General features: G+C 42.4%; 1 protein-coding gene across 6 annotated transcripts in view; it reads right to left on the reverse strand.

Annotated features, from left to right (window-relative positions):
• The window catches only part of rbfox1 (RNA binding fox-1 homolog 1), a 299,812-nt gene that overhangs the window by 27,854 nt on the left and 249,834 nt on the right, over positions 1-22,124 (reverse strand). For all 6 annotated transcript variants that reach the window (XM_034089337.1, XM_034089338.1, XM_034089336.1 and 3 more), the window contains exons 9-10: positions 20,438-20,477; positions 12,926-12,990 (exon numbers count right to left, since the gene is read on the reverse strand). In XM_034089337.1, the coding sequence (XP_033945228.1) occupies positions 12,926-12,990; positions 20,438-20,477 (105 nt within the window). The remainder of the gene's footprint in view (positions 1-12,925; positions 12,991-20,437; positions 20,478-22,124) is intronic.

Below are 22,124 nucleotides of genomic sequence, written 5' to 3' on the forward strand. Positions count from 1 at the left end.
GTTTGGGAGATAAATTGATACTTAAAGACCAACCCGATTTGTATATATCACAACAAGCTCGTGAAAAAGACAAAACGTATCAACAAGGCTTCTCACATGGCTAGCTGGATGCAAACAGGTAAATGCTATCTTTTGTTTCACATGCTTGCTCTTCAAACAGCCGGGGACAGATACGATCTGTTCAGAAACTAGACAAAAGTTAAACAAGTACAAACCACAGACTGTCTGTGTCATGGAGAATACAGTCGCTGGTTTATTTATGTCTGTAGGCCGTTGTTGTGAGTGTGGACGGTCGGAGCATATATAGCGTTAGCTTAGCCAAGCTCCATTCAGGGAACAAGCATTCTAAAAGGTTTTTCGCCTGCCGTCTGTCTGCAGACTTGTCAAAGCATTAATTCATGGTGTTTACTAACCGGTATCAGTATGTTGTTACGTCGGCATCATTTAGAAACGTGTATTACAATTTAATTACGGTCAAATATGTTCATGTTGTTGTAGCTGCAGCTCCCGAGCCAGCGCGTCTTGTTTGAATGATGCGAGTAAACACAGCTGACAGCTGCGGTGAAACTCGAGCGACTAGAGCGATGCGATAGGAGCGTTTAGAGCGAAGCGAATATTCGCATTGCGTCCGGTCTGAACGCAGCATTAAAGCGAGCTCCGCGCTGCACTGGAAACGCGCCATTACATCACCAGACAACACACTCTCACTCCCTAAGCGTCCAATAGCGACGTTTGGTCAGTGTCCGTGGCGTCCAATTGTGATGCTCCTAGGCTCCTTCAGCGTCATAAAGGGACGCAAATAGCTTTCAACTGATTGCAATGTATTGCCATCTGCATCGGGATTTGACGCTCATGGAAGCACGGCATTCGTTTATGCCAGCTGCCCTTAAAGGCAATGTGAGCGTCCATTCCCATTGGATAACGGAGAATTGTACACCCGGAAGTAAGTATTCCTCTTACTGTCGATTGATTTTACAGTGATATCTGCACTACTCATCGACTAAAAAACACCAGATTATCCTTGTTAATTACACAACATTGATTGGTTTAAATTGTGTGCAATGCTTTTGTATTTTTCCCCTTCGATTCGGAGAAACAAATATTTTTTCTGAGTAAAGGATGGCAGAAGACACTACACTACCCAGAATCCCCAGCTATCGTTTGGCCTACACCATGTGCTCTGTTTGACAAACCCCGTTTTTTTCACCATTCATTCCGATGGCTGGCGTTTATGTCACATGATCTTCAAATTTCTCCCTGCAGAAAAATAAATCATGGCCGAAATTCATTTTATTCTCGTGGAAAATGCCTATTTTAAAATTAGTTTGGTTTTGATGTCATTTGATGAGAGAAATATGAGTTGTTATTTCAGATTATGTGTGCAGTGGATGTACATGATCTTTAGTTCGCTAGTTATTACGAAGATTACTTCAGGAAATCGCGACGTTTTCATTGTTACCAAGGTGGTTGCTAGGGACGCTGCTATCGATATTATTTCTGTTATGTTGTGTAACTGTTTAATGGTGTTATCTTTATTGCTACCCCCTTCCCCGTCAATGTATAGTGTTGGTCCACAGCCTAAACATATTAGTTTAACGAAATCCGCATCTAAAGATAGCCTACGTTATTTTCCCCCTGTGCAATTCCAGTCTCACATCTCACAGCACATCGTCATTAACAAATACCGGAAACAGACCGAAAACATTTAAAAAAAATAATAATAATACTTTATTCCGAGTGTGCTTGCTTTTCTCTTTGAAAATCATCACATAACGGCATTGTAATACACGGTTCGGCTGCATTACATATTACATATCTGCCGTAGTTCTGTATTTATAGAGCCCTGATGAGAAGACAGACATGAGGAACTGAAAACGTGACGTGGATCATAAATATATCAGCCATTAAACAACATCTTACATTTCTTTTCACACAATACGTCTCCTTGCAGTATCAACACTAATTCGGCTCACTTTTATATTTGATCCAATTGGTAGATAGGCTGTATTTACACCATAAAGGTGTACAGCTGATATAAAGGGACACCTGGTGGTTAAAGCATGTTATTGAATTTAATTATTTTTATTATTCGATATTAATACGATCCCTATAAAGTATATTTATTACTCGTTATTCTCTACTAATAGTTAATTAAAGACTGTATGTAATGACTATTTTGCACATCCCTTTCAAGATTTCAAGATTTTCTAAGGTTTATTGACATATCATATAGGCCTACACAACTGTGTTGTAGTTCTGCACTGAATGAAAAACTTGGGTTGCAGGTTCCTCAATAGTGCATTACAAGACATCTATCAATATTTGTGCATACCTCCAGCAATGTTAACTATGTTGAAGCACTTATTTTAACTGATATTATACATAATGTATACTCTTATAAGATGTATGTAGATATTTAATCTCCGGCCTTGTCAGGTCTTGAACAATCAATAAATAAAAAACACAGAATTGTTGAATATAAAACACAGAATTTGTGTGATTATACTAAATGATTTTCAAATAAACACAACTGCATATTTAACTGTTACACATGCTGATGTAACGCAAATGTTCCAACTTGGGATCAATAAATATCTTTAGCTGATCGATGGCTACTGCCATATTTGCAAAATGTGCCTCTGAACCTTGACAAGTGCATGTTTCAGGCTTATCAATTAATGTAATGTAATGTTATCACAGGGGTCACAAACATAAGACCAGCTGTTAAATAAAGCTCTTCTGACCTTAGCTGGCATGTGGGTATATATATTAATACTGCCCATAATGGGCACAAACAATTTTCACCCATTTATTAATTATATGTTTTAAATGTGAGTGTTTCCTGTCCCCTAAACCTCCAGGGATGTACACAGTTTAATACTAGCAACTTCTTATTATGAGAAATACGAAAACGTCTTTTAAAACTACAACTCCCAGTAGAGACGTGCCATAGAGAACATGTTGCGAAACAGAATAGCCAGCATGTGTAGTTCTGGGGACGGGGTGGGGGCACGCGGTGGAGCCGTTCAAATCCAGTTTTGGACAGTCTGCCGTGGTTCCATCCCATTTCAAGTGCTGTTCGAGAATCGGTTTAACCCTCGGAGCACACTCTCCAATCACAGAGCTTGAGGACTATCACGGGGTTTGTCAAACAGAGCACATGGTGTAGTCCAAACGATAGCTGGGGATTCTGGGTAGTGTAGTGTCTTCTGCCATCCTTTACTCCTGGGAATGGACGCTCACATTACCTTTAAGGGCAGCCGACATAAACTAATGCCGTGCTTCCATGAGCGTCAAATCCCGACGCAGATGGGAATACATTGCAATCAGTTGAAAGCTATTTGCGTCCCTTTATGACGCTGAAGGAGCCTAGGAGCGTCACAATTGGACGCCACAGACACTGACCAAACGTCGCTATTGGACGCTTAGGGAGTGAGAGTGTGTTGCACCAGAAGTCCTAATTTAAGGGGTCATTTCTCCCAAAAAAAAATGTTTTACTCACTCTATCAATAGCCCCACCAAAAATATTTTCCACCAGCCACCACTGAGCCCAACGCAAAGCACCACACACTAAGACGGCCTTCACGTTGGCACATTTTACTTCTTTCTTTCAGAATGAGGCGAAAAGTATTAAAAGAGGTGAAAATCCCAAGTCTGGGCATGTTGAGAGCTGTACATACACACAAGGGAAGTTAGTCGGTTCCGTAAGAGCCAGCATGCGGGACCGGAATTCTGGGATTTGTAGTCTTTCTAGTTGCGTATTTTTCATAGTCTTATATTTCAACAGTTAAACTGTGACTTTTTTGACATGGAAATTATTTTTTTAAATTGACAAACATCATATGTGTAATTCGTGGCACAATTCAAACGGGATCGAAAGATAATCTTTCTCTCCCGATTGACTTCAATACATAATTAATTAATTTTTCCGAAATAAGGTCCCATGGGTCGGAAGTAGATGGGTGGGACTTCGCCTCTCTATACGGGAATTGTGATGCCGTGGCTTTATCTGACAGCATGCTTACATTTATGGCTCGGGACACACATATTTATTTAGATATGTTTTAAACAAGTTTAAATAAAAGGCTGTTTCTTGCTCTGCCAGGTGCAACAAGTGGGAGCGCGGTGCAAAGTATCTAGATAGAATACGGCGCTGGGTTGTTGTTGTTCTTATTATAGCCAACATCATGTAGTCCGATGTATAGAAAACTGTAGTTTCCCCACAGCAGATTGCAAAATTGTCAATAGCCCAAGTCAAAAGTATTATCATCTGAAGTAAAATGAATCATTATGTTATTAGTATTAAATACATATAATTTGTACAACTTATATTTAGAAATAGTCAGTTTTAATTATTGATGCATACATGTGTTTCTCCATTCAATATGGCATCTGCTATAATGGGGTTAATGTATGATATTACTTAATAATACAACACATTACTGTATAATACGTGATAATGTATGAGTTGATTTACTTCGATCTACTGTACTGTGTACATCACAACAATATTACAAAAAATATATTGCATATTAAAGCAAACTATTGTAAAGGTAAAAGTATGAGCATAACAACTAAACAAGTGTAAACATTTACATTATTATTATGATTATTTAATATATAAAAACTATATATTATTGAATTACAATTAAGATAATAAGATTAGATGTACTTTATTTGATCTGAAATATTGATGTTTTTTCGTTATAGTAGCTAGCCTGTGAAAACCATAACAAATAAGTGATTAAATGCTACAGTATTCAGCAAACACAACTGCAGAGCTGCAAACATTGCAAACAGACTAAGTTCTACAACACCCAGTTGTCTTTGTGTATTTGTGAATGAAGCGCCATCTCATGGTTAAATCCTGTAATTGAAAAAATGGGGAAATGTGCCAACGCCCTCTAGCAATTTGGCAATTCTCCCAGCCACTGGGATCCACTGGGTTTTTGGTTGGTACCCTCTGGGTGGAGTGCTATCTGGAGTGCTACATCTGTATGTAGTTTATATACCTCTCTTGTACGGCCACTCCTCGAGTATGGGAATGTCGCCTGGTCCCCCATGTACAAAAAGGATGCTGAGCTCATCGAGAAAATACAGAGAAGCCAACAAAGCTGGTTCCAGAACTAAAGGACCTACCATATCAAGAATGACTGCAAAGTCTTAAGACCCCGAGTATGTATTATAGAAGGGCGAGGGGAGAAATGATCGAAGTTTTCAAATATCTCCACAACATCTACAAAACATCATGCCCACTACAACAGAGTTATAACACCAGGACTCGTGGACACTGCCTCAAGTTGAAGAAACAGTACTCAAGACTGGCTATCCGCTACAAATGTGCCTGCGTGTGGTTGACTTGTGGAATGATCTGCCAGAAAGTGTTGTCAAATCCAAGACTGTTAACTGTCTCAAATCCCGCCTCGACCATTACTGGTCAAACATCACCTTCCCTTTGGACTATGTGACTGTTGCCAGCATCCATAGTACAGTATATAAAGAACAGTGATCTACTATTTATGAGCGACTAAAAGGCCATAGTCCTACTATAGCCGTATCCTATTGATTGATTGAATGGCTTTTTGTGGTGCTACTGCATATGACACTAGGCCTGCTGTTACTGTATATCAAATGTATGAAGGGGGGGTCAATACAATGAGTATGGATGGGTTTTCCTTCAGTTAGTGCACGCAGCCCTAGGAGTGTAACGGTATCCGTTTTCGTCCCGTACCGTCACAGTTCGGACGTCACGGTTCGGTGCATGCAATCACACGACGAATACGCCTTTTTTTTTTACGAGTGGGAAAAAAGTCTGTCATTCAGGGCAGTATCCACTACACCAGGGGTGCCCAACCAGTCGATCGCGATCGACCGGGGAGATTCCCAGTCGATCGCGAGATGTGTCTAAAAATTGAATAACAATATTCTGTTTTATCGTTAATGTCCTGTAACATAATCTTCCCGTGCCAGAATAATGCAGTTGAACGCACCAAAGCGTTGTGATTGGCTGGCGTGACCCCATTGGCTGGTGGGCAGTGGGCACTATTTCGCTGACGTTGTACGTGTCAACAGGAGTGACAGTCCGCACACACACAAGTGGCAGAAGCAAAAAAGCCCTCTGAGTGGGAGGATGATTATTTTTGTATCTATTCCAATTCAAAGTCCATCTGTCTCATCTGCAATGCGAGCGTGGCTTTATCGAAGAAGGGTAATTTAGGAGCGGCATTTCAAAACAGTGCACAAATGCTACGAGACGGAATTCCCTCCTAATTCTGCCCTACGCTCCAAAAGGGGAGGGGCCTGAAAGGACAGCTAAATGCACAGCAGTCCATTTTCACCAGGCCCAACAACAAGAGCAAGGCTGCTACCAGAGCATCTCATCATGTCAGTCACGTTCTTGCGAAACACATGCAGTCTTTCAAAGACGGCAAAGTTGTGAAAGAAGCATTCCTGGGGGCTGCCGACGGGCTTTTTGGGGATAGTAAAAATAACGGTAGCATTTCAACAGGTTTTTGATATAATAAAAACTCAAATTGGATACCGTTATTAATCAGCTGTAAGTTGTAGTTTGTTTGAACTTATTCATTATAATTATTGTTCAAAATGGTATAAGAATGCAAACTTAAATTGATTATAATAATAATATATTTTATTTCTGTTTGGCCTTGGGGATGGAAAGCAAACCGGCTGAGGTGGATCTGAGGGACCGGGGTGGTTGGTAGAGGATGAGGAGGTCAGTGAGGTGGGGGGGTGCATATGGTGGAGGGCTTTGAAAGTGAGGACCAGGAGTTTGTAATGGATGCGGTGTGAAACGAGGAGCCAGTGGAGTTCTTTGAGGACCGGGTTGATGTGATGCCATGATTTGGTGTGGGTGAGGAGTCTGGCGGCTGCGTTCTGGACACGCTGGAGTCTATTGAGGGAGGTGGAGCTGATGCCGTAGAGGAGTGAGTTGCAATAGTCAAGGTGGGAGGAGATGAAGGCGTGAATGAGTCACTCAGCTGCAGGGCGGGTGAGAGAGGGATGGAGTTTGGCAATATTGCGGAGGTGGAAAAATGAGGTTTTTACAACTTGACGGATGTGGGGCACGAGGGAGAGGGTGGGGTCAAATATAGCACCAAGGTTGCGTGCCTGGGTGGAGGGATAACCAGGGATGCCATCAATGGTGACTGCCAAGTTGGGGTTTTGCTGAGGGTGGATTTGGAGCCGATGAGGAGGTGTTATTGATGTTGAGTTTGAGGAAGTTGTGTTGCATCCAGGATTGTATTGCAGTCACACAGGATTCAATGTGGGTGAGGGGGGGGTTGTTGGGGGATTTGGTGCTGAGGTAAATCTGTGTGTCGTCAGCGTAACAGTGAAAGTCCAGGTTGTATTGGCGGAGAATCTGACCAAGGGGGAGGATGTAGATGATGGGTATTGTCCACAGTTGATGACCATTACATGTGTAATGTGTATTTGTAAAGCGCTTTGAGAGTCTTTGATAAAGCGCTATAATAAATATAAGGATTATTATTATTATTATTATTATTATTATGAAGAGGAGGGGGCCGAGTACTGAACCTTGGGGAACACCTTGGGTGACTGAAGCTGTGGCAGAGGATTGGTTGTTGAGGGAGATGAAGTGGGATCTGTCGGAGAGGTAGGACTGGAGCCACCTGAGTGCAGTACCTTCGATACCGATGTCCTGGAGTCGGGTAAGCAGGATGGTGTGGCTCACGGTATCGAAGGCTGCACTCAGGTCGAGGAGGATGAGGATGTTGAGGGAACCGGTGTCAGCAGAGGTGAGGAGGTCATTGAGGACTTTGATGAGGGCCGTTTCTGTGCTGTGGTGGGGACGAAAACCAGACTGAACGGGTTCAAAAAGCTGGTTGGTTTGGAGATGCGTTCTATTGTTTTTGAGAGAAAGGGGAGGTTGGAGATGGGACGGTAATTACTGAGGGAGGAGGGATCCAGACCGGGTTTCTTGAGGATGGGAGTGACAGCAGCAGTTTTGAAGGCAGAGGGAACGGTTCCTTGGGACAGGGAGGAGTTGAAAAGGTTGACAAGGTAGGGGCAGAGGACGGGGAGGCAGGACTTCAGTAGAGGGGTGGGTAGAGGGTCAAGGGAGCAGGTTGTGGGTTTGGAGGAGCTGATCAGTTGAGTATTTCAGGGGGGGGTAACCAGAGTGAACTGGGAGAGGCGGCCGTGGGGAGGAGGGCTCGGGAGGTCCAGGGAGATGGGGGAGAAATTGTGGCGGTGGATGTTGGGGGAGATGTATGTGTGTCAGATGCAGCGGATAGGGAGAGATTAATGGCAGTGATTTTGTCAGAGAAAAACTGGAGGAATGAACTGCATAAAGTGGAAGTGGAGGAAGGGAGGGTGTCAGCATGGGGTTTGAGGAGCTTGTTGACGGTGGAGAAGAGGGTCCTGGGGTTATGGTCAGTAAAGATGGTGGAGAGGTAAGCAGTTTTTGCGGCAGTGAGGGCGTCTCTGTAGGTAGTGAGATGGAGTTTGTAGGATTCATGGTGAACTGTGAGGGATGATTTATTGGTTAGGCGTTCAAGCTGGCGGCCGGTTTGCTTCAGTTTACGGAGTGCAGGGGTGAACCAGGGTGAGGAGGTTTTAAAAGTGACATTTTTCCTTTTGAGGGGGGCCAGGCTGTTGAGGGAGGAGAGTAGGGTGGAATTAAGGTGGTTGAGTTGTTCATCGGGGGTGAGCTGAGGTTCGAGTCCAGGGGTAGAGTAGAGGAAGCAGGTCGGAGAGGTGCTGGGGATCAACAGAGCATACATTACGGAAGGTGATGTTCCTGGATGGGGGGGGTGGCGGACGGGGGAGGCGATGGTGAACTGTATGAGTTTGTGGTCAGAGAGGGGAAAGGGGCAGGGGTGGAGGTCGAGTACTGGGAGGTTGGTGGAGCAGACAAGGTCAAGGATGTGTCCTTTATCATGGGTGGGGAAGGTGACATATTGGGTAATTGAGAAATTGTCCAGAAGGGAGGAGAATTCAGAAGCGAGTTTGCAGGTGGGGGAGTCCATGTGGATGTTGAGGTCGCCGAGGAGTAACAAACATGGGGAGAGGGATGAAGCAATGGTGAGGAGTTCAGAGAGGAAAGAGGGGTGTGGTTTGGGGGGGCGGTAAATGAGGATAACTGTCAGTGAGGGAGGGGCTTTGAAGGCGAGGAATTCGAAGGATGGTACTGAGGGGAGGGTGAGTTCTGTAGTCCGGATGTTGTGGTTGTAGATGACAGCCAGCCCACCACCACGGCGTGAGGGGCGGGGTTTAGTGATGTAATTAAAACCAGGGGGGGATGTTTGGTTGAGGGAGAAGAAGTCATTGGGTTGTTGCCAGGTTTCAGTGAGCAGAAAGAAGTCGATGGATTTGTCCAGAATTATTTCGTGGAGGATGTGGGCTTTATTGTTAAGTGACCGGATATTGAGGAGGGCAAAATTGGTCAAGTGGGGGGTTGGAGGGGTGGTGGCAGGCTGGAGAGGTATGAGGTTGGCCAGGTTAGCAGCGCGGGGGTGGGCACGAGAGGGGGGGCAGTGGAGCAGAGGAGGGGGGCTTGATGGTGGGGAGAAATGGCTTGTTATATGTGTTGGGAGGCGGAGGGGAGTGGGATCCGCTCCAGGTATTTCATGCAGCTGGGAGTGTAGGTGAGCGGGGGAGAGAGGAGCAGTAGGAGTTGCGTTCTGATGGCGCGTCAGGTGTAGAGCAGATGGATGCTATGGATTTTCCGTGCTGAAAGTAAACAAAACTGCGGCGGGTGCTTCGGTGAATGTAGCGGGGTCGACGAAGGAGTCCAAGATGTCTGATGACTGAGATGGAAGACGGGGTGGAGGAGTTGGTGAATGACAGAAGCTGTGAGATGGAGTATTTCAGCATGATGACAGGCGGGAATGCTGGGAGCAGTGTGTTAGCAGCGATAGCGGCTAGCGGGCTAGGTGCACAGAGGTGGAGGATTGTTGTGGAGACGAGGAAGATCCACGACATGGCAGGAGGATGTGAACAGCGGGACGGGACAGATGTACCCCAGAGATGAAGACAGGAGGCAGAGAGAGTCCACGGTTGTTGCGTGGGACGGAGACAGACAAGTAGGCGATGTAGCAGATAGCAATAGCCACCCGGCACTTTGATGGCTGAGTGAGGGCAGCCGGCAACGGAGGCAGAAGTCTAAAATAAGTCAAAATTAAAAATAATGTGCCGTGCAGTAAAGATGTGTAATGCAGGGCAGTAGTCCAATTTGAAAGTTTTGCCAGAACGAATGTTAGCTGAGGGTGATAGAGGGTAACAGAGGCGGAGAAGCGGCGAACAGTCAACGCCAGCGTCCTCTCCGGCGGGAAAAAGGATGAGAAGTCTATCATGAATTCAGGTTAATAAACTAGTGTTGCTTGCATCCTATGTTAAAGGCATTTATTTTTATACTCTACTAAAATGCAACAAAAAAAGGGTTTGATTCTATTAATTTTGTCTTTTTTATTGCACTTTGGCAGCAGATTCCTGAGTAGCTGCAGATCTGAGTTGTCTTATTAGGAAGCCTCATTTATACTTTTGTAGCAATACTATTTTTATATAATGGCAAAGAAAGGGTTCAGAGTCTTTTCTTTGTCCCTGTGTCTTATGTGGCAGCACTGTTCCATGTTTCCTGAAAACATTACCCACTGTAGTGTGACGTGTGGATAAACTCCAACTCTGTATCAACAACACTGTTGTGTAGCTTCAGTTAAATACTTGTATGTGTGTAGATTAGAAAGAGGTAAGATAAAGGATCTGCAGTATTTTATGGAGTATTAATCGTACAAAGGTCCGTTTTATTCAAGTAGAAGTGTGTATTTACCTGGCAGTAGGCTGTCAGTAATGGCTACGCCTCTATTTGGACTGGTAGATCTCGGCAGACTGGCCACTTTAAAAGTAGCTCTCGGTTCAAAAAAGGTTGGAACTATATATAATCCAGGGGGCGGTGTTGTGCCTAAAAGCTGTTTGCCAGCCGCCCTTAAATAACAAATGAAGAAGAAGAAGAAAACAACAAAACGAACAAAATACAAGAAGAAGAGAAGTTAGTATGGCGAGTTCAGATAACACACAGGAGCTAGAACCCACCTGCTTCTTTTAAATTAGCTGTGTGGGAACATTACACAAAATGCGTACATGAAGCGCTACGTCATGAACGCAAGAAATCATACCCTCGTGGGGGCGCGCTCATGTGATTGGCTTAGAATGAATGAGACATCTGATTGGCTATAGATAGAAAAAATTACAAGTACGAATCGGCTGACCGTCAGGGGAGTCTCAAAAAACCCACACACGAATGCACAGCGATCCGTGCACAGAGAGCGGCTTGTGTTTGAGGTTTTAAACGGAAAACAAATATGTGAGGATCAAAAATACATATGTAAAACTTTTTTCTGTAATTGGATTTTATTTACATGTATATGAAACGGAACACATTTGTGTGTGCTTTGAAAAACACAAGTGTGGATCCGGAAATACAAGTTTGAATCCTTCTGTGTGCATGTGTGTATTATGAGACTGTTCTGAGCCCATATGCATCAGCCAAACGACTCGCTGCACCCTCGCTGCGAGGGGGACCCAAGTTCCCATCAGCAGAAACACGTGGGTTTGCTATCCTGGCTCCAAAATGATGAAATGAGCTCCCATTGAAATCAGGACAGCAGATAGCTTACACACCTTCCGGCGCAGACTGAAAACTCATCTCTTTCGACTCCACTTCGAGCAATAGAATTATTAACAAAGCACTTATATACTAATAAAGGACTGGCTTATCTAAAGCCAGTTGAGTAGCACTTGAAATGTTTTGGCTCTATGAAACCTGATGTACCGTACTTTTCGGACTATAAGCCGCGACTTTTTTCCCCATTTTCTTTGTACAGCTAACGGCCACTAGGGAACCTCCTAAATCTATGGATTGTACAGGTAAAATTAACCACCTTTAACAATATGGGCTCGTCCGGTCCGCGCCCGCCACCTTTAAGCGGCGGGCTCCAGCAGGAAAAGCTGGTGGCCGGAAAAGAGTGAGACAGGAAGTAAAAGTGGAACCGAGAGACAGAACGAGAGCAAAACAGACGGACAATTTAGCTGCTGCGGCTTATATGCAGGTGCGCTTTATAGTCCGAAAAGTACGGTACTTATTTGATTCTGTTTTCTTCAAGTTTGTATCTTGTTGGTCGAACGCACTTATTGTAAGTCGCATTGGATAAAAGCGTCAGCTAAATGCAATGTAATGTAATGTAAAAAAAAGGTTCCTTATGTTTTAAACTGAAACTTGCACTACTGTTCACAATAAATAAAAAACAAACCTGGAATTATGCATTTGGGACTTATTTTTGCTTTTTCTTGTTGTACCGAACCGTGACCCCCAAACCCGAGGTATATACCAAACCGTGAATTCTGTGAACCGTTGCACCTCTACCCAGCCCCATTTCTAGGAAACAAGTTGAAATTATGCATAGTCTGCACATGGCTCCTACAGTATCGGTGTGAATGGAAATATTGTAAAAATTGAAGTTATGGTTAGGCTAAGGCAACTAAAAAGCTTGGTTAAGGAAAGCAAAGGGTCAGGGTTATGGTTAGAGAAGGGTTAGGGTATGGATGCATATTCAGCAACCGGACTCTAACCCGCTCATCTTACCCCACTCTCCCTTACTGTAAATGTATTCAATTAGTTGTTAAATAAAGTTGTGCTGTAGCTGAAGCAAGAGTGAATTAATTGTTTTCTTAATTTCTGTACATTTCTGTTAAAAAGCATGCATGAATTACAAAGGTTTTTCAGTGTGACGGTTAGGGTTACTAAGTCAGTGTAACTGTGAAATGATACCATGATGATAGTCCGGTCTGGTGGTCACTCATGATATCTGATTTTGACCTTTAAATATAATAATAATGATAATGGTAAGAATTTACATTTTGATGTGTCATTGAGTTAAAATCTTACCTGTCACTGTATGCAGCAGCTGTGGCAGCAGTAGGCTGGGCATATCTGTAGGCAGCGTAACCACCCTGAAAACACACACACACACACACACACACACACACACACACACACACACACACACACACACACACACACACACACACACACACACACACACACACAGAATACAAATTGTGAATTCAGATTCAGTGTCATACTCTCACATTGTTTTCTACTGTACTAAACGCCAGACACAGCGACAAATACTTTAATACATCTATTTTTGTCAAATGTACCAGATACTAGTATATCAATTCTGATATTATGAGCTAATTATAAAAATGTTGTCTTACAGTATGTGCGTGCTATCTCTTCCCTAACACCTAAATAAATAACTACGTGAATTTTCATGTGAAATATTTGTTTTCCTTCTAAAAGATAAACTGCTAGAAATGTAAAGGTGGCCTCTGACCAAGCCTTTTAATAAAGGTATTTATTATTTGGTCTTCCTGCTTTGGGTGCACCGGCTCCTCTACCACACAGTGTCACCTACATCCCTAGCACTTGGATTAGGAGGTCATGTTCACCCTACGGATAAGTGCATATGCTTTCAAAAGCCAGCTGAAATGTAATTATTCCATGCTTATCTTATTTTATTATTAATTTCTGAAAAATGGTGTAAGTATTTGAAGTGCCTGTTTTCTCTCAGTGTATGTGGGGTCAGATGTATTGGTGTTTGTCAGCATGATGTCACGCTGTGGTGCTGACATGGTGCTGCACACTGCACGGCAGTACGGTGAAGTGTCAGCTGATACACTGAGAGAACACTGCTGATCACTTCCTGTCTTTCACATCCTGTTTATCACAGACACATGCACACAGAGCATGCCAGCAGTAGTGATGACACAGAGCAGCTATGTGTTCAAGCACAGTACAGCATACAAACAAACAAACAAACAAACAAATACATTATAAAAGGGAAGACACATCTGTATACTTTTTTTAGAATAAACAAATGAATTGAGCATGAACATGGCTGTTGTAAATGGTATTGTGATCTGTATGACATTTATTTTCTCTATTTAGTTTTATTATTTAAGCCTTTGTACATTACTTTGTTATATCGTTTTTTTTGTTTAAGATTTCCAACAAAAGTCCTTGGCTATAAATATCAAAGCCGTAGACCCGGTTCGCCCTGGGGCTTTGTGATGTAAGTTTGACATTTCTGTTACAATCATTGATTATAGGGCTGCACCATTTAAATTAGTTTTAACGTATTTTGCAATTGCTTACGGGATTGATCCTTTGGGGATTTTTTTAAGAGGATCTGTACCAAACAAAGATTTTAATTTCTATTAGGTCTTCAGAAAAATAATTGTAGTCTGGGACATCAAATCATTACCAAAATATTTAGAATACTATTTACACATATTTTTCCTTCTGATCAAATGTTAGTTGTTCAGCGGTGATTGATTACTTTTGGAAATATTGGTTACCACTTGATGTTAGCCTTTTACCCAGAAATCAGTTTCATCATCAGTTTAAGTTCAACTTTTGGACTTGAGTCAAACTCCTGTAATGAAACTTGTCTTGACAAAATCAAACCATGTTCTTTTGAAACTGTGTCCAAACTGCCAATATGTTCTGGAGTGTATTTCATTCTGTGTCTTTATGCTATGTGACTACTTGGTGAATGTTGCTCTCTATGTTTAGACGTTGTAAGCTGTCTCTGCCATCACGGATGAAACCTTAAGAAAGCTACATATGGTTAGTCACTTGAACCAGCACTGTGTGTGTGCTGGAGATCTGCTCTCTCTTTCTGGTCATTAGATGTAAGCTGTATTATGTTATATTACAGCTTGGTAGACCGTTTGCCTTGAAGAATGCGCGGCTGGGGGAGTTCCAGTGCCCCTGTAACACTGTGCTTGGACCTCCTTGTTGCCCCCCTCCAAAGGAATAAACCATTATAATATATAATGAGTTGTAACCTGAGATAGTGGGGGGGGGGGGGGCTGCACAATTGACCTAGAACTGCCACTGTTAACCGGCACACACTGTAGCTGAGAACCCCTCCCTTAATGTATTATAAAACAAAAGCTATTTTTCTATCTTCCAGACTCAGTGACAACTCCAGCACTCCTCACATAATTTCGCCCGCCCTGCTATACGACAGTGGGTCTGTCCTGACATGAGCCATGTATTATTATCACAATGAACTGTGAGGCCAGTAAGTGATGCTCAGAGTGATGATGCCGCGGCAGGAAGATGAACAGGTTGACCTGCGATTGTCACCAGACACTGTCACTGCTGACTGTGTGTGTGTGTGTGTGTGTGTGTGTGTGTGTGTGTGTGTGTGTGTGTGTGTGTGTGTGTGTGTGTGTGTGTGTGTGTGTGTGACTGAGTTGTGTGTGTGCTTATGGTCAAGGTGTGGTCACTCTACACGCTCAATCTCACACAGGGAAGCTTTCAATCCATCACATTTGCTGAATCATTGAAGTAAAGAGAAGACGGTCCGTCCATTTTCACTGACTTAAAGGACACCTATGATGCTATATTTGAACAATATATTGTAGGGCCATACCTATATAAAGTATATAAATATAGTTTTTTTTTCAAAATACCAAAAAGATCCTGCATTTTAGCCATGCCTCATTTCGCTCTATTTGCTCTTTCCAGCGCTGTTTTTGCAGGGGGCTGATTCTGTGAGCTGCAGCTGACCACGCCCCCTGCAGCTGACCACGCCCCCTGCAGGAGAGGGGAGCGTGCTCTGAGATCAGCTGCTAGGCTGCAGCGGGGAGAAGAGGGGGAGTAAAAGAGATCTTGGTCCTCCGTGTTTTATTCTTATAGAAGTAAGAAGAGAAGTAACGGGGCTGAAACCCTTTGTACGCAGCGGTCCAGACATAGACATTATAGCTACGGTGACACATATTCAGTGTGCAGTTCCTTTGGCATTAGGGCAGGGATATCTAGATACTTCCCAAGGTTTGACATACTGAATGGTGCTACTGTTAAAGCAAGCAACGATGTTTTCAAATCTGTAATCAAAAAGCTCCTCAAAAACACTATAGAAGCAGTTCCTGCCGTTGCTACGTAGTTCAAACAGTAACAACGGACTACTTTTCTTAGCGGATACATGTCAATTTAAATCAATACATAAAATTATTTTTAAATCAATAAAATCATTTTCTAAATCCATAGAAGCATTTCAATTAATATTGGGAGTCATGTCGTTACTTTGTTGAGAATGTGGCCATGTGTAATAAGCGGGATAATGTGCACATTGCATAATGTGCCTTCATGCCGATCTAGATCCCTCCGTCTCGCGTCGGGCTCCTGATCAGCCTGCTCTTTTCCCCATAATGACCGCGTCGCTGCACATTATCCCTTACATGTGATTATATAGAGTCATTATTCATTTGTGTTAAAGCAGCAGGAGCAAACGCTTGCCTCGGGGAGGGAGAAAAAGAGCCACAGCGGAGAATAAACAGAAGGGCAACCATGGCAACCATGCAAGCAAAGTCTTCTTCGCTGCTTTTGTGGCAGACTACAGCGCCACTTACAGGCCTGGCATATGTATTACAGCGTCTCCAGCACTTTCGAGCGGCAATGGCCGGCCGTGGCCCAACCTCTCATTCCCCTGATAGGTGGAGAATTGACCAATAGCCGTAGCGCCACCGTCCTGACGTCAGTAAAGTGTTAAAATCTGGATCAGTCTGTATCAGATCCATTGCAGCCCCTTTTTTTAGAGATTTGGGTAAGGAGGAAAAGAGAGAGGGTTGTGTTTTCTGACACTTGGTGAGTTCCCTGGAACACCGGGGACACATATTCATGTATACAAGACGTACAAATGTGCATTTTGCATGATTTGTTTGTTTGTAGCCTTTATTTAACCAGGTGAAGCCCCTTGAGATCAAAAGATCTCTTTTTCAAGGGTGACCTGCAGGACATTAGTTACACATGTAACACATGTCTATTTTTCTGTGTGTTGGTTTCACAAAAACAAGGTAATCATTTATTGTAAGCATTGTTATTTCTAGTCTAGTAAAGACTGGTTGTAGGGTATTGCACTTTTGGTTGCCTCCTGTCTGTGGTTAACACCCCCTGAAGAGATGTTCATGTTTTTTTCTTTGACATAAAAAAAGTCAGTAAATACCCTTTCCGGTTAATTTCTGAAGCCTTACGTGTCATAAAAACAGCAGTCGATAACACATGACTACATGAGACGACTAAACGTCATCACCACAAACATTAGCCGTCTTTAGCCTAGCGGTGGTGATGAGCAGCCATGCGACTGTTAGTGTATATCGTTTGTTTAAAGCCTAACATTAGCTTTTTACTTCTTGAAATTGCATTTATGCTTTGAAATACCTAACAATGGTGGTAATATGTGGAAATTACCGCGCTGAAAAAACGTTCTCAGTATCTCAAAATCTGTGTTTTTCTGCGAAATGGAAAAATCCCATTGCTTTTTGTTGAACTCAGGCAATGCTTACTTCTGGGTTGGCCTACACAAGTACGTCCTCACTGCACCACTCTATTCATACGGATCACAGCCACACACTTTAATGCACTGAATGAACTCAGTGCCCTCTCTCCCTGCAGGAACTGACAATAAGTACATGGCCTTGTACTTATCAAATATAAGATTGCCTCCGGAGAAGGTTTCACAATCAGCAGATGGATTTATTAGGTGAACGTATATCTGACGTTAGCCTGTATACTTCTACAAGACAAAGGAACTGCACCAGAGACGACTTGAAAGCAGACTGAGACCTTTTGAAGCAGTCTTGGTTTAATGTGGTGTCTGGTTTGAAGCAGCCTGTTCCTTTATAAAATCCTAGGTAAACAACATTGGGTCCTATGTGTGACATTACCTGTCCCATAAAACATATTCACTAAATGGAAATAAAGGGGGTTCCTATGATAAGCTGAGCATGAATAGTTTTCCTCAGGACAAACTGGTTGTTTAGCTGGGTTACGTGTTGCACCACATCACATGTCATTTAGCTGACATTTTTATCCAAAGCAACTTACATACACTTCAATATCGTAGACATGCCAATGTGGGGTTAAGTATCTTGTCCAATGACATGCTGACTGCAGGGGCGGGGGATCGAGCCACTGACCCTCTGATTGGTAGATACTCCTTTTTCTCCTTAGGCGCATTCACACCGCGGTACTTTTTCCACAAAGGTTCATGAGAATTTAGTTCATGCGAACTCTTTAGTTCTCATGAACTAAGTACAGATCGCGTTCACACCGGAATAAGTCCCTGGGGGAGGATTAGGCAAATGAAGCCGCTGACGTCACTTCTTCTGCTTTGGGTTTACTGGCAGGCCGCAAACCACTTCACGGCATATACTGCCGCCCTAAGTCCCCGGCCGGAAGTCCCCGGAGTTGGGGAAGGCTTCAGTAGAAGCTGCTGGGAGTCCCAGCAGCTTCTACTGAAGCCTTCCGAGTTAATCGCCAGAACGCCGACACCTCCTCATCTCCACCGCTCCCATGTTTTATTTTGTGTTGCCATAAGTTAGTCTCTCTGCATTTCTGCGCTGGGCTAATGCTAATGCTAATAATGCTAATGCTAATAATAGAATAGAATAGAATAGAATTCCTTTATTGCCATCGCACCAGGTACAACGAAATTTAAAAAAGCAATCCTCGCAGTGCATTTCCACATACAACGAATACATATATTATCTATATAAACATATACACATTAAACATGCTCACACATCCATACATGCCCGCACATTATTTAAATACAGTTTACAATATAAAAAAACAACACAGGGATGATATTTTGCATCTCTGATGTCGATCAGTTCATAAGTTAATACAACTATTATAAAGTAATAATGCTAATGCGAGGATAATAAAATGGCGGCTTCACAAAACGTTTTGGGAGTTTTACGGGGCGTGGTTTGCAATCCGCCCAGCCAATCAGACATAGGAACCTTTTTCTCCCACGAAAGTCCCTGCTCTCTAGCAGGGACAGAAAAGGGGGTGAAAAGGTTCTCATGAACTAATGTTAGTCACGGCTCTTTTTGGTGTGTACGCGACATTTCGGAACTATATCGGAACTAAAGTGGGAAAAGTCCTGCGGTGTGAACGCGCCTCTTGAGCCACAGCAGTCTGTATGTGTGTCTATTTTCAGCTCTAAACTGACAGTTCACTTGTTGGACTGTCCCATTTATAAACTCACTAGCCAACTGAGGATTTCATTGATTTTGATTCCTGTATTCCTGTTTGATTACAAAACTGCTTGATTATGGCAAAGAAAAATGTCAGTCACACACAGCATTCACCCATTCAACCACATTATACTGAAGACCAACTGCTCATCAGGAGAGATGGACACTCACACCCACTCACACACCGTTGGCTGTGCATCTGGAGCAATTAGGGGTTCAGTATCTTGCCCAGGGACACTTTGACATAACTGCAGGCCGGGCTACTGAGCCTCTGATTGGTTGGAGACCGCTCTACCCCCTGAGCCTAAATCCATGCACAGATTAATAAACCACGTTCCCATAATATTAAACCTCACACTGATTAATAATCTGTACAGGCTAGTAACCTACAGCATTGTGACAACAGCCCAGTTTTTAATAATGTATCTATGCAAATCCTGTTTAATTATTCTAAAAAGAGACGCAGCCTATTTTTCTATAATATATATATATGCAATAATACATTATCATGTTTATTTTGTTGCATAGCCGTGCATAAGCTGCTCTTAGTTTACTTTTGTGTGCCTTACTTTTTTTGTGGAAATGTTTCCAGGGATGTACTGCAGGCACTCTTCAGAATATTTTTCGAACTTTTTCAAATAAAAAATGCATTTACTCACTCGAGTCTAGACTAACATCATGAGTGAATGGTTTGGAATATCTGATGATAGAGCCTGCACTTTGTGCTTATTTCTAATTGTTGAATAAAGAATACAGTAGATTTTGGATCAAGTTGTACCATCATGAAGTCAAATGTCATCAATGTATGAGATTCCTAAATAATCCTTTGGTCAAATCCCTTTCTCCACATGTGATGGGAGTGTAGTGGGGCACCAATGACTCCTAGACACAGGACATGAGCCTTTTACAACTTTCAGTTCACTCGTCTCGAAGTCAACTTTTGTTTTTGGAACTCTGAAATAACATCATCGCTCCCAACATTAGCTGCCTTTAGCTTATGTGTCTAACATTAGCTTTTTACCTGATTCGTTTTGAAAATCAATAAGTGCTGTTAACATGTGGAGATAATCCTGCTGAACAGAACCTCGCTCTGCAACATTCCAAAGTCTGATTGAGCCCTTGTGATGTTTGCTTCTGGATCATTCTGAATATGTTATCACTGCACCACTCTGTTGCATTGTGTGTTTTTGCAGTCGGAAAATAAATAAATATTAATCTCTCTGAATATTCTGCAGTGTTTTTTTGTATTTGTTTGTATTATTTTGCATGTGCGTAGCAACAGGGCAGAAACCACAGAGATGGCGGTGTAGCATGCAATGTCATACCAATACATAATACTTACATAAATATCTGCACCATAAAATCCATCCTGGTAAACAACACTGCAGAGGATGCAAACACAAACAAACACACAATAAAACAAAAACATCCATATTAGTGCATGTTGACATGCAGGGCCTGGGCTAGCTTCCAGACAACCCGCATCTCCACAATCCAAAGTAATCAAACCAAAAACAGCACAGAGGTAAAATTGAATGCATCAGGCAGCCTCTGGTGGCTGGGTAAGGAGGCTGGGGGGACAACAACATCCTGAAGGTCTTATTCACGGACATCTCATACATGGAGTCCAATCAACGTGCACCAGGTTCAGAGTTGTGTATCTGAAGATATATTAAACATATCGACCTTAAATAAGCCACAAAAAGGGAAAACATGTGTTGTTAAACAATTATTTAGGGTTATATATTTATTCCAAATGCAAGATGTTACACTCTTTTTTGTATGAACCATTAAAGGCCACTGTGCCCTCACTCTCAGTTTCTAAACAGTTCAAACTCCAGATACAAACAGCACATTGAGGCATTAGGATCTCCTTCAGAACCTACATGTTGCTATGCTGTGTGTGAACGTGGACACCTCTCCAGCACAGTGTCTCATATGGAGTTAGATTTGGGTCAATATTCTAGCGCGTAAAACAAGCTACTCACGAGCGGAAAATGTGCTTTTACACGCGCATAAAATGACCCTCGCGCGCAGATTAAACCTCTGCGCTCGCTCGTCAGAGAGACAGCCTTCTTGCTCGCTCGCGGGATTGTCAGCCTCGCGGAGTCTGTCTACGCGCGTGTGAAAAGTTTCTGGGATTTTGGAGCGGAGCCACTGGACTTTGATTGACAGCTGCAAGAAAACCCGGAGTTGCCAGGTTTGATAAATGCCTGCACTACCAAGAGCCGAGGAGTGACGGCAGCAAAATCAGTTGGACGAGATTGAATGGTAAAATTGTCCATAAAATACTATTATATTCGTAAAGTGTACAGCTAATATATATATATATATATATACAAATGTATTTTATATAAAACAATATATTTTTGAGTGGGCTGTATCTGTCGAAAATTGCTAGCTACTGTCTGCTGTACACTCTTAGAAGGGATGTGTCAAATATGACACAACATGTGTTGAATTTCAACACACCTACAGAGTGTGCTCAGGGACAACACGTGTTGTGTTTATTTATGTGTAAATCATTTTTACACACAAAATGTGTTACATGCCCCTAACACACAATGTGCACATTTTACACATTGTGTGTCATAAATGTGTAACCAAGATGAACACACTCATTTGTTATTTCTGCACATTTTTTGTTATATTTCTTTAACCAGAATTAACATTTGATTGTGTTATATCTGCACATTGTGTGTCAATGACGATTACTGGAAGTACCAGGTGGTGGATATGGTTTTTATTCAAAAAAATTGAATGCAAGAATAAATTCATTGGACATTTATTTACAAGGATTTCATTAGCACAATATGTCATTAAGAAAATAATTGTTAACATTTAAAAACATTAATATTTTTCTAATTCATCAAATGTTGACAGAATAGATCATTCATAAAATCACACCTAAAAAAACCTTATACCTTGGTTAAAACAAACTTAATCTTCAGCAAACTATTGTTGTAAATGACTTTCAGCTGAGGGAATATAGTGATGAGACTCTTCACAAGGACCACCTTTTCAGTGTT

Source organism: Pseudochaenichthys georgianus, chromosome 8 (assembly GCF_902827115.2).
Source record: "Pseudochaenichthys georgianus chromosome 8, fPseGeo1.2, whole genome shotgun sequence".
Taxonomy (NCBI): Eukaryota; Metazoa; Chordata; class Actinopteri; order Perciformes; family Channichthyidae; genus Pseudochaenichthys; species Pseudochaenichthys georgianus.